The sequence below is a fragment of the Aureobasidium pullulans genome (assembly GCF_000721785.1).
Source record: "Aureobasidium pullulans EXF-150 unplaced genomic scaffold scaffold_12, whole genome shotgun sequence".
Classification (NCBI taxonomy): Eukaryota; Fungi; Ascomycota; class Dothideomycetes; order Dothideales; family Saccotheciaceae; genus Aureobasidium; species Aureobasidium pullulans.
The window spans coordinates 43,309-56,769 of NW_021941032.1; the positions used below are offsets into that span (position 1 = coordinate 43,309).

The 13,461-nt window shown below is 49.0% G+C and overlaps 7 protein-coding genes across 7 annotated transcripts; 4 read left to right on the forward strand and 3 right to left on the reverse strand.

Annotated features, from left to right (window-relative positions):
- Positions 1-1,153: 1,153 nt before the first annotated feature.
- On the forward strand, positions 1,154-2,023 carry M438DRAFT_381346 (uncharacterized protein; the record flags this gene model as incomplete). Its single annotated transcript, XM_029908898.1, has 3 exons — positions 1,154-1,283; positions 1,330-1,527; positions 1,591-2,023. 3 exons carry the CDS (start codon positions 1,154-1,156, stop codon positions 2,007-2,009), a joined length of 747 nt encoding a protein of 248 aa, XP_029759140.1. The 3' UTR covers positions 2,010-2,023.
- A 512-nt stretch (positions 2,024-2,535) lies between these two features.
- Positions 2,536-3,235, forward strand: M438DRAFT_346635 (uncharacterized protein). The gene has a single exon (XM_029905722.1). The coding sequence runs from the start codon at positions 2,597-2,599 to the stop codon at positions 3,176-3,178; it is 582 nt and encodes a 193-aa protein (XP_029759141.1). The 5' UTR covers positions 2,536-2,596; the 3' UTR covers positions 3,179-3,235.
- Positions 3,236-3,275: 40 nt separating this feature from the next.
- M438DRAFT_321116 (uncharacterized protein) lies at positions 3,276-4,463 on the reverse strand. Its single transcript, XM_029902904.1, has 5 exons — positions 4,341-4,463; positions 4,178-4,287; positions 4,054-4,125; positions 3,568-4,002; positions 3,276-3,508 (listed from the first exon to the last, which is right to left on the reverse strand). Exons 1-5 carry the CDS (start codon positions 4,456-4,458, stop codon positions 3,356-3,358), a joined length of 888 nt encoding a protein of 295 aa, XP_029759142.1. The 5' UTR covers positions 4,459-4,463; the 3' UTR covers positions 3,276-3,355.
- A 447-nt stretch (positions 4,464-4,910) lies between these two features.
- On the forward strand, positions 4,911-6,743 carry M438DRAFT_321120 (MFS general substrate transporter). The gene is made up of 2 exons (XM_029902905.1): positions 4,911-5,184; positions 5,245-6,743. Exons 1-2 carry the CDS (start codon positions 4,932-4,934, stop codon positions 6,459-6,461), a joined length of 1,470 nt encoding a protein of 489 aa, XP_029759143.1. The 5' UTR covers positions 4,911-4,931; the 3' UTR covers positions 6,462-6,743.
- M438DRAFT_276318 (uncharacterized protein) lies at positions 6,554-8,573 on the reverse strand (the record flags this gene model as incomplete). Its single annotated transcript, XM_029900843.1, has 3 exons — positions 6,554-7,341; positions 7,413-8,073; positions 8,124-8,573. 3 exons carry the CDS (start codon positions 8,571-8,573, stop codon positions 6,554-6,556), a joined length of 1,899 nt encoding a protein of 632 aa, XP_029759144.1.
- Positions 8,574-8,968: 395 nt separating this feature from the next.
- Positions 8,969-9,454, reverse strand: M438DRAFT_336319 (uncharacterized protein; the record flags this gene model as incomplete). The annotated part of the gene is made up of 1 exon (XM_029903877.1): positions 8,969-9,454. The coding sequence occupies one exon, from the start codon at positions 9,452-9,454 to the stop codon at positions 8,969-8,971; it is 486 nt and encodes a 161-aa protein (XP_029759145.1).
- A 1,605-nt stretch (positions 9,455-11,059) lies between these two features.
- Positions 11,060-13,257, forward strand: M438DRAFT_276333 (phosphate-repressible phosphate permease; the record flags this gene model as incomplete). The annotated part of the gene is made up of 7 exons (XM_029900845.1): positions 11,060-11,203; positions 11,295-11,363; positions 11,438-11,645; positions 11,701-12,257; positions 12,312-12,791; positions 12,840-12,921; positions 12,974-13,257. 7 exons carry the CDS (start codon positions 11,060-11,062, stop codon positions 13,255-13,257), a joined length of 1,824 nt encoding a protein of 607 aa, XP_029759146.1.
- Positions 13,258-13,461: the final 204 nt, after the last annotated feature.

Consider the following 13,461-nt stretch of genomic DNA (forward strand, 5'->3'; position numbering starts at 1 on the left):
CTAGAACTTTATAGTATCGTTATACATCGTTCGATAGTGTTCTCGCTACTAGATAAGTCTAAGGATAGAAGTCGAGAGTCTAGCGAATAGGCTACTAACCTTCCTAACTTCCTCGGCATAGTCTAATTAAACTCTAAAACCATTAGCTACTCGTACATAAAAGGTTGTAGCTCTAAGATATATAGTAATAGTTATATATAACGATAGGACTTGTTAGTAGCGTGTTACACTACTATTACTTAATCTTACGGACGTAAAAAGCGGAGTTATATACTAGTAAGATATTGCTTTAATTCATTAATATCTATTAGCTGCGGAGATCGCTTACTAGATATCGCATTAGACGCGATGTAATTTAGTATAGATAATTTAGCTTGTTCCTTTATAACCCCTATAATAACACAATCTATAGCCATCTCGTTCTAATAAAGGCAGAGATCGTCTTTTCTATTAACCGACTTAACGTGTTAAGCGATCATCGCTTAGTAAAGTTCTTAAAGGAATACCTAGCTTACTTATAATATAGAGCTACACCGCGGAGGTTCGATTCTAAAACCTGCTTCTAAAGCTTAAAGCTCGAAGTAGTCCTAAAAGATTAGCCTTATTGTCTAAGATAGTACATACTAGGTTTAACTTAACTAAGGGCCGGCACTATGCTATACCTGCACAACAATTCTAAGGCTTCCGAGCGTAATGTCCTATTACCTTATAGATCTATTATTATTGTCTTCTATGCTTGCTAGCGATCTAAAGGAGTAACGACTAGTTTCTATACTTTCTACGGGGATAGAGCATCTACATATTGCTTCCTATAACGTACGATGCTCGCGGCAGTCGTCCTCTGCTCTTACTTACTAGCTACCTAGCGAATGGGATGCTAGCATCGAGCTAACTTTAGGTCTCTAGGATAAGGGATGATCATGCACAAGTCTAACACTTCGACTTTAAGCTAATCGCTCTTTACTACAAGTACATACCAAAGAGCTATTAAAGTCTAATTTGTGTTCCGAGGCAAAGATTCGATCGACGGCTGCTAGGGTATCCTAAGAGAATACAGGCGAAGCACTCCGTCGGAGAAACGAACATAAATAGAAGGCTTATCAGGTGGTGGTATCGGACTACAACTCGCTAGCGCAGTGCTCTCTCCTCCATCATGTTACTTCTCAATAGCTTACTGTACATCAGCTGTGCGTTTCTTGTCCATGCTGTTGATATTCGACTCATCAGCAGGGATCCCAATCGGGACTGCACTGGCACAAGTACAGCGATATGTACTGATTTGCGTAAGTCTGCAAATTCTGGAAAAGAAGGCTTTGCTAATTGATCAAGAGTACCAGGCATGTTGTGAGCGAGGATCGGCCCCGATCTATCGAACAGCCTTGTGTTCCGGATTGTACACGACTGCTCGAGGCAGCATCCCAGACTATTGTGTGGGATTCTCAACCTCGCCTGGCACCACTTATACGCCTTGCCAATGTTCCTGCAATGCAAACGCTGCATCGGAGGACAACAGTGGAAATGTCTGCCGTAAGTTGAGCCTCAGTACCATGTTCACACCAATTCCAAATTGCAGTTCTTAACTTCGGTCAGTGAATTGTGACGCGGTCAGCGGCCTCCAACTCAGAGGCGCATCTGTATGGGACATCACAGGAGCTTCCAAGCGCAGTCTCGACGACCTTGCCGCACTAGGCGATTTGCGCTGTACCTCCTACGTGGAGCCGGATGTCTTGCAAATCGATGAACGCTATTTCAGAGTCGGAGAGAAGCATGGTGTTCCGAGTGAGATCAGAGAGCGTTTCTGGGACATCTTCATCAATCAGCAGGATATCAAGTTTGACGCGATCCCAGAAGATCTCAAGCAGTATCTCGACATGAACATCGTTGCCCCACTGACAGCGGACGAGTTGCGGAGGGCTGCTGCCCGAACGCTCATCATCCACGATGAGCAAGAACAAGACGCGTCACTCCGAAGACGACAAGGTCTCCCAGCTCAATGCCCGGCATCCTGAGTGTAAGAACCAATCACTCCTCACTCAGACACGGTCATGAGTCCCGTTGCATCTCGAGAGTGGCAAAGCTTGGCAGTTGGACTGTACATCCAAGCAGCAGTCGCAGCAGGAGCATTTGGGTGGTGAGTGGCGTGTATCAACGAAATTGTCACTATTATATCTCTGCTTGCCAGCATTTGACTTGTTGTTTCTCCAAGTGTCTACTGCACTCATACCTGCGTGCCCATTCTATTCTACAACAAGCTTCAATTGAGGACTAAACGGCCTGTGGTTAGATCATCCGATCACCTGACAGGTGAGCATATGTATGCCTAGCTTCTCTAGGTCATGTATACATTCAGATCAACAGACCAGAGCTTATTGCCGTAGGATGAGCAACGGCACGATTGCTGCTGCCTCGGTTATCTGGCTTTGGATTATGACGTAGGCAGCAAGATATGCGGGGCGGCATGACTCATGAGCGCTTCGTAGCTATATAGAGCCCGAGTACAACTTTTCACAGTACGCCTTGACTACATTTCCCTCTACCGACGAAGGACTAGTACTTTTATTTTCGCCACTCGGTGCTGTTCCACTTATATTTGACAATGATTCCTCAGTTCGTCGTCACTTGTCCCTCTGATTTGGCCAGGCTTGCTGGCGAGATCTCCTCGGAGCAGGTTCAGCTTCCCATCACAACCGTCGAATTGCAGCTGCTCTTGCCTCTTACTACATCGGATGAGGTTGAACGATGTCTCAATGACGCCGAAAGCTTCTCCTGTCATGCTTACGATCTCCGCACTACCAGGCGAGATGCCATAAGGGTACTCAGCTTGACGCCGATGTTCAAAACCTGGCGCTTAGTCTGGTCCAAATTTCCCCCAGAAGCCGTTCAGAACTTCATCTTCAACATCAACTTACCTGCTTCAAGTATCGTGACCACTTGGGCAGATTCAAGAATTTACTGGAGGCGTTCTGTACCTAATACTGGAGGACTGGCTGTTCTGGAAGGCAGAGTTTTTCAGGCGGTCTTGGAACTTGCTACCGTCATGAGAATCAGGAGTAAAGGGAAAGCCAGTTTTAGCTTGAAGGGGGTTGAGGAGTATGTGGCTATGCAGTCTCAGAACGATCGCAGAAAAGAGATTGTCTTTAGCAGCTTAAAGGCCACACTGCAGCAGCTTTCGAATTAAGATGTTACATCTAATCAAGTCACTAATCGTTATTGCTATCGTTCTTTTAGGCTAACAGTCTTCTCGTGGCGCGACGACCGACCTGTGTGCCTGATTTCGATTGGAGTCGTCCAAAGGCACCGTACCAAATCTAGCTCTGGATTCTGGAAGGCAATGGAGTTCTGTCCTGCTGAACACCTACATGACAGGATTCACCAATGTTCCCAAGCCGTGACTGATGGAAACCTTCAAGTCTGCACCCCTCTGGAGATATATCGGAGGATCATAACTCGCACCAATGCCGCTCGGCGTACCGGTCAAGATGACTGTACCTTTCTTCAACGTGTGTCCCTACCACCCGTCCATGTCAGCTGTTAATTTCGCCATGTCGCTGCATCCTCGATACGCACACTCGACAGGTATACCAAGATCTGCTCGATACTGAAAATCATATTCTTGGCCAGTCCGTTCTGCATCAATTTGCCGTTGAGCGTTGTCTTCAGCTCCAGCGCACTCGGATCAGGTAACGACTGTTTGCTGACAAGTACTGGACCAAGGGGACAAAAGGTATCAAAGCCCTTGCTGAATCCCCATTGGCTGCCTCTTGCTTGGAACTTGCGAGCTGTCACATCATTCGCGACAGTATATCCGAGTACACTCTCCATCGCGTTGTCGAGTGTGAGGTCTTTGCAGTCTTTTCCAATGACGATGGCGAGCTCGACTTCTCCGTCGACTTGGTTTTGACACGTTTTGGGAATGACAATCGGTGCTGTTGCAGTGGAAATCGTGGTCGCTGGTTTGAGGAAGACTTCAGGGTAATCTGGTGTCGCGACCTTCATCTCCGCCTAATGTCGCTGATTCAGTGTTGCCTTCTTCACAGCGGCGAAAGAACTTACAGCGTGGTCAGTGTAATTCAGACCAATACACTGGATTGCGCCAGCTTCTTCTGTACTGATGGGTGACAGCAACTATGGGACTTGTCAATACTGGTATCCAGAGATGGCTCAGAAGCTCCGCTACCTCCAAAATCTGCCTTTTCTCTCCAGTGAAACTGGCGTCACCGTCGAGCGAAGACTCCACATCAAGAACATTCACCATGACAGGCACTTTGTTCAACATGGCGAGTCCGACTAGAAATCGTCATCAGATGGCATCATGAGGAAGCGCTATTCGTCACACTTACCGTCGAGATCATCATTCTCTGGTTGCCCGCAGTACTGTAGACCATCTTCTGCGATGAATCTTACAAAACGATGCCAGACAGGCTCTGATGTATCTACCATGGGAGTTCTTGAAAGCATTTCGGAGTTGCGCGAAGTGTTTGAAGTGTTCGATAAGCTTTTCGAGCATCCTCAGCACTAGACCAGCTGGTCATTTAAGATCTCAGTGCTTCAAGCACCTTCGGCCAAGCGGCCTACATACTCATGCGCACTATCGTCTGCGATGCAACTCTGGGGACGATTTGCAAGTGACTGATAACTGCATCGGCGAAGCTTGCCCGGGAGTACAACGCTACGGCGCTTGGCATGGCCGCTTTCTTGTCCTCCGCCGACGCTACCGCCGCCCTCGGCCAGTCAGCCCAATTGGAAGCAAGTTGGTATCTATGCCGACCGTTGGCAAGATCTCAACCTATGTTCAAGACTTTGATAGCATTGACTCGCGAAAAGAACAACACCCATCGACATTCATGTAGGAACAAAGCATATAATGGAGATCACTCCCTCCTGTTCGAACCTTTCTCGCTCATCATCATCACATATCACCATCTTCCAACATGAATGTCGACGACCAAAAGAAGACATTACAAGACGTCTCTGTTGCTGATGGAAGCATCGACGAGACTCTTGGCGAGTCGGCCTACATCGACCTGAAAGCGCAGAAGAAGCTGTTACTCAAGCTCGACCTCTATCTCGCACCCATCATCACGCTAATCTTCCTCTGTGCATACCTTGATCGTTCAAACATTGGAAATGCGCAAGCTGCTGGTATGGGTGACGACTTGGGCTTGGTCGGCAATCAATACGGCAGTGAGTAGATTGACAATAGCCATGTTCTCACCTTGACAACTGTACTGACTTGGTTTGCAGATGCTGTCACGTTGTTCTACGTATTTTACGTTGCTGGCGAGATTCCATCAACAATTCTCATGAAGAAATTGCGCCCTAATCGAATGATACCCGCTTTGGTCTTTTGCTGGTCGGTAGTACTTATTGGCACCGGATTCATGCACAATGCTCAGCAACTCTACGCTTCACGACTTCTACTCGGCCTCTTCGAGTCAGCCATGTTCCCTTGTCTCGCCCTCTATCTCAGTACTTTCTATATGCCTCAGGAGCAAGCATTGAGAATATCGTATCTCTTCGTCAGTGCAGCACTGTCTGGAGCATTTGGTGGTCTCTTCGCTTTCGCATTGCTCAAGATGGACGGTGTCCAAGGCCTTGAAGGATGGCGATGGCTGTTCATTGTTGAAGGCTGTCTCAGTATCCTGATCGCCTTCATCGTGTACTTCCTCCTCCCCAACGACTTTGAGACAGCCAGATTCTTGACCCAAGAAGACAAAGAACTGATGCGAACACGCATGGCTATGAACGCCAGATACAACGGTGCTCCCGAATTCGACTGGAAAGAAGTCAGAAAGGCGTTCCGCGATCCGAAGCTCTACATTTCTTGCTGGTGCCAATTTATGGCCGATATTTGTTCATTTGGCTTGAGTACTTTCATGCCTACCATCATCCGCGGATTCGGCTACGGCACGGTGGAAACGCAACTTTTGACCGTACCGGTATACATCTGGGCATCGATTGCATATATGATTGTGTCCTGGATGTCCGACAGGTTTTCCAAACGCGCCTACTTCATGGTTCCAGGGGCTTTCTTGACAGCAGTTGGATATGCAGTTCAACTTGGTGTTCCACAAGCTCAACGAGGAGCTCTATACTTCTCCATCTTCCTCATCGCACCTGGCATTTACATCATCGTCGGACTGAACGCAGCATGGTTGTTGAACAGTCATGCCGGCTACCACAAACGCGCGACCGCTGTTGGAACGAATCAAGCCTTTGGAAACAGTGCTGGTGTTGTTGTTGGCCAAATCTTTGCTAAGAAGGTGAATGGTAAGTATGTCACTGGCTTGAGTGTATCACTAGGCGCGGTCTTGCTCGCGCTTCTTGGTCACATCGCTTTGTGGGCCTACATGAGGTCGCAGGACAAGAAGAGAGAAGCCATGAGTGAGGAAGAGCGTGAACGCGAGATCAATGCTGGGAAGGACGGAGACTACCATCCTGATTACAGGTACGCGCTGTAGATTCCTTGGTGCTCGCAAAGACAAAGGTTTCCAATCCATCCCTGCGCCTCTGTCCGGAGGCTACTGTAGTTCCATCTCCTTGAATCATGTCGCTACGTTGTGCGGGGGTACGAGATGAACATCTGGTTGAAGTCATTCCTGACAGCCCACGACTGGTTCTGCGTATTGTAGGTCAGGTTGGTCATCTGCACCTGCCCAGTCTTGATGAATCCACTCTCCACCTTTCCCCCAGCAACAGGACGTTGAAGCTTGTTGCCGCCATTGACAACAGTGAAATTGGCCAAGCTGATCTCCAAAGGGTTCCGGGTAGCTACCGTCGGCATACCATAGTATGAAGCGTGGACAGCATCGTAGCCAATCTGGAGCTCATAGTAGCCTCTGTAGTAACCCTCATTCCACTGTAACTCGCTATTGTCGCGGACGAGGGAGGAAGATTGGTTGTTGGCGGATTGGATGGTGCCGCCGAATCCAGAAGATGTTACTGCGGTACCAGCAAACTCCACGCCCACTGCACCTTCGCCAGTGGCAGAGTCGTACGGGTGCTCTTCCAACCAGACCAGATCAGAAACCCAATTTGCGTGAGAGTCTCCGGCAAGCATGATATTGTTTCCGATGTCGTGATCGTATAGTGTTTGGAAGGTTCTTGCTCTGTTTTTAGCATAGCCATCCCACTGATCCTCGTTGTAGGGGTTCTCAAAGGTGCCAAACCAGGATGTGATATTGATTCGGCTAAAAACGATTTGGTTGCCGATGATGCGCCAGGCCGCACCACGTTTCTTGCTGGAGATGAGAGTCTTGTAGAACCAGTTCTCTTGCTGGGAGCCCATCAGGGAGCGTCCTGCGTCATCGTGGATCTTGTAGATGTAGTCGGTATTGTAATCTGGGAAGTGTCAGATTGCTCAATTTTACTTTTCTTTTTTTCATCTTCTTCTCTAGGCATGATGGACTTACTAAGATCAGTGATGGAGCGATCATAATTGCGTGTGTCGAGCATAGTCAGATCAAGAAGAGTACCCATCTGGAAGTTTCGCCAAATTCGAAGGTTGTCGTCCATGTTGACCTGACGGATGGGCATCCACTCGAAATAGGCACGAACGGCATTCATCTTACGCTGATCGACACTGACACCACCAAAGCGAAGGAATGAGTCTTCAGTGTTGTTCATCGCGCTGAAGCCATCGCGATAACCATTGTTAGCAACTTCGTGGTCATCCCATGTCGCAATCCAAGCAAACTTCTGGTGTGAGAGCTGCAAGTCGGCGTCGGTTCTGTACTGGGCGATTCTAGTCCTGTAGTCGTACAGTGTGAGGAGAGCGCGGCTTGGGTTGGTCGCACGGGCATCGCGGCCTTGCACACCGACGCTGGACTCGTAGATGTAGTCTCCCAAGTGAATGACATAATCGACACGATCTTTACGGGCGGCATTGCCATAAGCATTGAAGTATCCGTTCGGGTAGTTTGAGCACGAGTAGACGGCAAGTCCGATCTTGTCGATCTTCTGGTCTGCGGAGGGAGATGTCTTGGTGCGACCGACAGGGGAGCGATTTGTTGTACCGCATTGGGTGAATTGATAGTAGTAGGTGGTAAACGGCCGCAGCTTCTTCGCCTCAACCTGGTACATCGTCAGAGTGGATCTCAGCTCAGTCTTGGAAAACCTCCTACTTTGATGGTGAAGTCAATATCGGATGTGGTGTAAGCCGTTCCATGGTCGACCACTCGAGTGAGATTCGCGTCGCTGGTAATGCGCCACTGGGTGCAAACCTTGTGTTTCGAGGCTCTGATGTACTCCTCAGTCTCATGGTTGTAGAACGCAGCAGTACCAGACACAGTGACATTGGACCGGTCACTCGCGAGGCTGGGAGCAAGTCTTGTCCAAAGAATCACCGAATTTGGATATGGGTCGCCAGAAGCTACGCCGTGAGTGAAGTTGAGTTGGCTGTCCGTAAAGTTGGTCGTCTGTCTCGCGACAAGACCAGTACGCTTCTGAATCTTGGCCACATCAAGACCCAAATCTCGGTGCTGTAGCGAAGGGCTGTTGAAGTTGATGTTGCCATCCCACGAGGCAATGGTCGTAACCGCCAAACAGGCTACAGTAAGAATCGATGCAAGCATCCTAGTGATCCGCAGGACGCAGTAGAGTATGTCGAAGCCTGAGTCACATTGCCACGAAGGAACACACAGCTTTTATGTTCTCAGGATTGTCGATGTGTTGATGGTTTGAGCATCCTCGCTCGGCATGCAGCATTGCTAGCAGCGGCTCACTTGATCGACAGTCGAGATAGAGATACCCAATTGCACGCGAGATGTTTACTGCATGCCTTGTCATCGTGGTAAGGATGATATGGATGTTCTTCAGGCATCGAAAGCTCGTGTCAAATACGCCCACCACGATTGGACGCACGGCTGGAGCTTAGCAGAAATGGTGCGTCGAAAGGCTGGAGCGAGTCTTGGCTTGCATGTGCAGCTTGCAGCCTTCCTCTGCGGGTATAGCGTCTTTGGGGACACTGTTATGGAAACTCGGCTAGGTTGGTCGTCTTGATCCTCAATTGCCCGGGCAATCCGCGTTCGAGAGTCTGACGGGTGTAGGATGAGGGACAAAGCAATTTGATAGGAATCGAATCTCTGACCGCGGCAAACGAAGGCCGACCAGCATGATCGACAAGCCGCCATCCAGTAATTTGGACGGCGAAGCTCTGCGCCGTTACGGCAGCGGCCTCGTCATTGAACGGTAAGCTCTTGATAGCATTCTTGTCCTTTGGGGTGAGGACAATGTTCAAGTTGAGTTGCGAGGGCAAATGAGCAAGTTCATTGAGAATTCCGATATCGGGACGCCAAGTGATTCCGTCGTAAGCCTCACCCTGCTCCTGGATGGAGATGTATATATTATCCTTTGGACCGACATGATGTTGATGCATTGGTAGATCATTCAAGGTATCGATTTTAGAGCTCATTCTATTGATCTCATGGAGCGGACAGTTCATCAGTGCTACCATGTTGCAAGAGGTACGATTTTTCAGAAAGCTCCCGTTCAACATCACACTTGCCTCGCTCTTCAATCGAAAGATCACAAAACCGCATCATGAACAGATGCTATTGATCAATCTGCTCGTACCTCTGAAAAGATGGCATTGCTTGGGCTACGATTTCACTCACCACGGAATTACACTAGCGATTCGATATCGATGGAGATGCATTCTATTGACAACATGAGCGGAATTGTCTTGGCACGCTTTTGCCCGGCTCCTGTGTCGCAATTTTTTCGCGACGCCAAATCGTTTTGACCAGACGCGTTCACGAACTCCTCGGTCATCAATTGCTCGATCTGCGCCCACTGCAGTATGGATACCTGCATACTGACTCTCTCAAAGACACGTGCTTACAACCAGGCGCATCATTCTGTCGCGCGCCGAGTCGGATTTCGAGATCCTCAGCAACACCGACAAGTCTCAACACCACTCTACTGGAGAACTTCCATATCATGCGTTGATGCTTAGTTAAGACCATTAGGGACGTGTCTCACCAACCTCCAATAATCGTGCATTCGGACCGGCAGAAGGTATTCTGCGACAAAGGCCATGGTTCAGTCTTGTTGTTGCAGCAATTCACGAAACAACGTTGAAGGCGTTCGTTGAAAAGTATACGAGGATTGACAGAAACATGTCGCGAGTATCACTGAACTTTACGGTTTGCGAAACATGACAGTCTTGTTCTCGATCAAAGCATGCTGATAGATGGCGACCGTCGCAAAATCTGAAGGACTTCTTCAATCATGACAGGACCTCTATCGGTTTGATTAGTGCCGAGTCGAGCAGTCAACTGATAAATGAGCGTCGGATGTCGCCTGATCAATAGCTGCTCTCACTCTATGCGAAATGAACACGACCTGTCGGAAGAATCCATCGCCCTCTCGCTGACCTATGAAATGGTTTAGAGCATCACTTTCCACCATCAAAGATTCTCACTTTCCACTCATCAGGCGTATCGCCAACCTAACGGTCCGAGGCTGGCTTCCAACAAGACGGAAGTCTAGAATTCTGCTCTCTGCTTCACACATGCAGTCCTGCACCCACGTGCAACACCAACACCCATCCTTCTGGCCTTATATCAGCCGTCTTTTGGTTGACTTCGGCTTGCTGAAATCAAAAAGGCAGTCTGGCGCAATCATGGCGGCAGGGGGCGGAGCAGAGGCGCTTGCCCAGGCTTGGCAGGCAGCTGAAGACCACCGAACAGGCTGAGCCAAGCCATGGAGAAGCCCGACGTCAAGACATTCTTCTTCTTGGCCAGCATGGAGCATGTTCCTTTTGTCCAACACGTGTTTCGATGCTTGAACCTCATTGTTCTGACCTTCTACCTTTGCCAAGATTCCGCGATGACATTCGCGAAGCGTTGCAGTATGAGGTAGGTGATGGTTTTGAGGGCTGCGAATTGATTTTTGCAGTGGCAGTGTCACGCGTGGTAAGTCTTGGGCTTTGTTCATAAGCAACGAGGACAAGAAGTATTTCTCGAACTTCATTTTTGATTATCTTGCGTTCTTTCTTGAGTCCATCAATCCCAGCTTGGCATTTTCTTCGCCTGCAGGTTTCATACATACCGTCAAGATGGTTCTTCACGAGTATACTTATATCTTTGCCATTGGCACATTCTTCGCGCTGCTTGAAGCATACAACAATGGTGCCAACGATGTCGCAAACGCTTGGGCAACCAGTGTTTCTTCTCGCTCAGTCACTTACCGTCAGGCTATGGTATGTCCTCACGAAAGCAAATCAATTCTTGAACGGATTTTGATCCTGAAGCTGCTCTATTCTTGCAGAACTCATGCTGACCATGCGATAGATACTTTGTCTGATATTCGAGATGACCGGTGCTCTGGCTGTCGGTGCCAGAACTGCTTCCACAATCAAGGTGTGTTAAGAACGGAGAGATGATCAAACTTGGTCTCAATCATTCGACAACCACGTACTGACGTTGAATCTCAGAACGGTATCATTCCCATCTCCGCCTTCAATGGCAATGCCCCTGTACAACTTCTCGCATTCACTTGCGCCGCCGCTGGTGCAGCTATCTGGGTCATGTGGTGCACGCGACACAACGCCCACGTTTCTTCCACATACTCGCTCGTGTCATCCATCGCTGGTGTCGGTGTCGCTACTGTCGGTGTAAAGGGTGTTCAATGGGGATGGAACGGTATGTACAAGGACACTCCCTTGACAACCTTGGCTCAAGCTGACATATTTTCCAGGCGGCTCCGGTCTTGGTGCCATCTTCGCCGGTCTCGTCATGGCCCCCTTCATCTCTGCCGTCTTTGGTGCCACCATCTTCATGCTTGTCAAGAGTACCGTTCACATGAGAAGCAACCCTGTACCTTGGGCTGTTTACACCTCTCCCTTCTTCTTCCTGATTGCCGGCACTGTCTGCACCTTGTCCATCGTCTACAAGGGTTCGCCTAAGCTCGGTTTGACCAAGAAGCCTGGATACTGGATTGCTGGTGTTACCGTTGGTTCCGGTGTCGCTCTGGCTGTTCTTGCAGCCCTCTTTTTCGTCCCGTACGTTAACCAGCGTGTGATTCGCAAGGACTATACCTTGAAGTGGTACCACGTTTTCCTCGGACCTCTCCTCTTCTCCCGCCAAGCTCCTTCCGATGCCGAGTTTGCTCATGTCCCCAACTACGCTGTCATGGACCACGATGACCACACCGATGTCAAGGCCAAGTCCTCCGCTCCTCCCAGTATTGAGATGACCGGCAAGGGCGGTGACTCTGAGGTCGTCACTGGTGAGCTTCGTCGTAGATCTATCCATGTTTCGGAGGAAGGTGGCAGCACCGCCGCATCATCACCTGAAATCGCACCTCAGCGCAGGAACAGCATCACCAACGAGAATCCCAGAGAAGCCTATGCTCGTATGCTCAAGGAAGCTCGTGAAAAGCACCATGCCGACCTTCGTCAAGAACGCGGTCCTCTCGGTTGGGCTATGCGCACCATCCACGAGAACCAGCTCGGTGCCGGTTCCATTTACGAAATCCACAACATGAAGGCTGTTCTCAAGTGTATCCCTGCTGGCATTGTTGTCGCATTGATGTACGGTATCTACTACGATATCCACAAGGCTCAAGTCGGTATTCTTGGAACTCCTGAAGGAAGACGTATGGCTCGTGTGTACGCCCACGCTCCCCGCTACGCTAACGAGGTTGAGTACCTTTACTCCTTCGTTCAAGTTATCACTGCCTGCACTGCTTCATTCGCTCATGGTGCCAACGATGTCGGTAACGCTGTCGGTGTTTGGGCTGCCATGTACGCTGCCTGGTCCACCGGTAACGCTGCCAAAGCCAAGGAGGTGAGTCTCTCTATTTCCAAACCTCGACCTCAACTAACTGTGTCATAGCCTGTTCCTCTTTGGCAAATCGCTGTCATTGCGCTGACCATTTGTATTGGTTTCATCACCTATGGTTACAACATTATGAAGGGTGAGTCAGGGTCTACTCTAATCTCTTCCATCTTCACTAACACAATCAATAGTCATGGGAAACAAGATTACCTACCACTCACCTTCTCGTGGATCTTCCATGGAGATGGGTGCCGCAATTACCATCTTGATCTTCTCACAGTACAAGCTACCAGTCTCGACATCCATGTGCATCACTGGAGCTACGGTCGGAGTCGGGCTTTGCAACGGAAGCTTCAAGGCAGTCAACTGGCAACGTGTGGGTCTTCTGTTCATCTCATGGGTAGCCACAATTCCCATCGCTGCATTGATCGGTGGTGGTATCATGGCCTTGACGCTCAATACTCCCAGTTTCTAAGGTGGTGCGATCGCTGGTCTTTCAGCTCTTTCTCCTCGGACGGATATGGTTTACGAAAACATTGGCTTGTTGATTTGTTTGTTGCAATAGATTGTTTGATACTCCCTCATTCATATAATGCTTACTCCCTGAAAAAGTTCAGAACGTTTTATAACTTCATTCTTCAGCTTCTGTCTTATATTGCCAAAAGTGCACTCTTTCCTG

Coding starts and splice junctions, on each gene's coding strand:
- M438DRAFT_346635 (XM_029905722.1), top strand. CDS start 2,597: ATGATTCCTCAGTTCGTCGTCACTTGTCCCTCTGATTTGGCCAGGCTT.
- M438DRAFT_321116 (XM_029902904.1), bottom strand. CDS start 4,458: ATGCTTTCAAGAACTCCCATGGTAGATACATCAGAGCCTGTCTGGCAT. Junction 4,126..4,177: donor AGAAAAGGCAGATTTTGGAG/GTAGCGGAGCTT, acceptor CAAGTCCCATAG/TTGCTGTCACCCATCAGTAC. Junction 4,003..4,053: donor TGAATTACACTGACCACGCT/GTAAGTTCTTTC, acceptor CAGCGACATTAG/GCGGAGATGAAGGTCGCGAC.
- M438DRAFT_321120 (XM_029902905.1), top strand. CDS start 4,932: ATGAATGTCGACGACCAAAAGAAGACATTACAAGACGTCTCTGTTGCT. Junction 5,185..5,244: donor GGTCGGCAATCAATACGGCA/GTGAGTAGATTG, acceptor CTTGGTTTGCAG/ATGCTGTCACGTTGTTCTAC.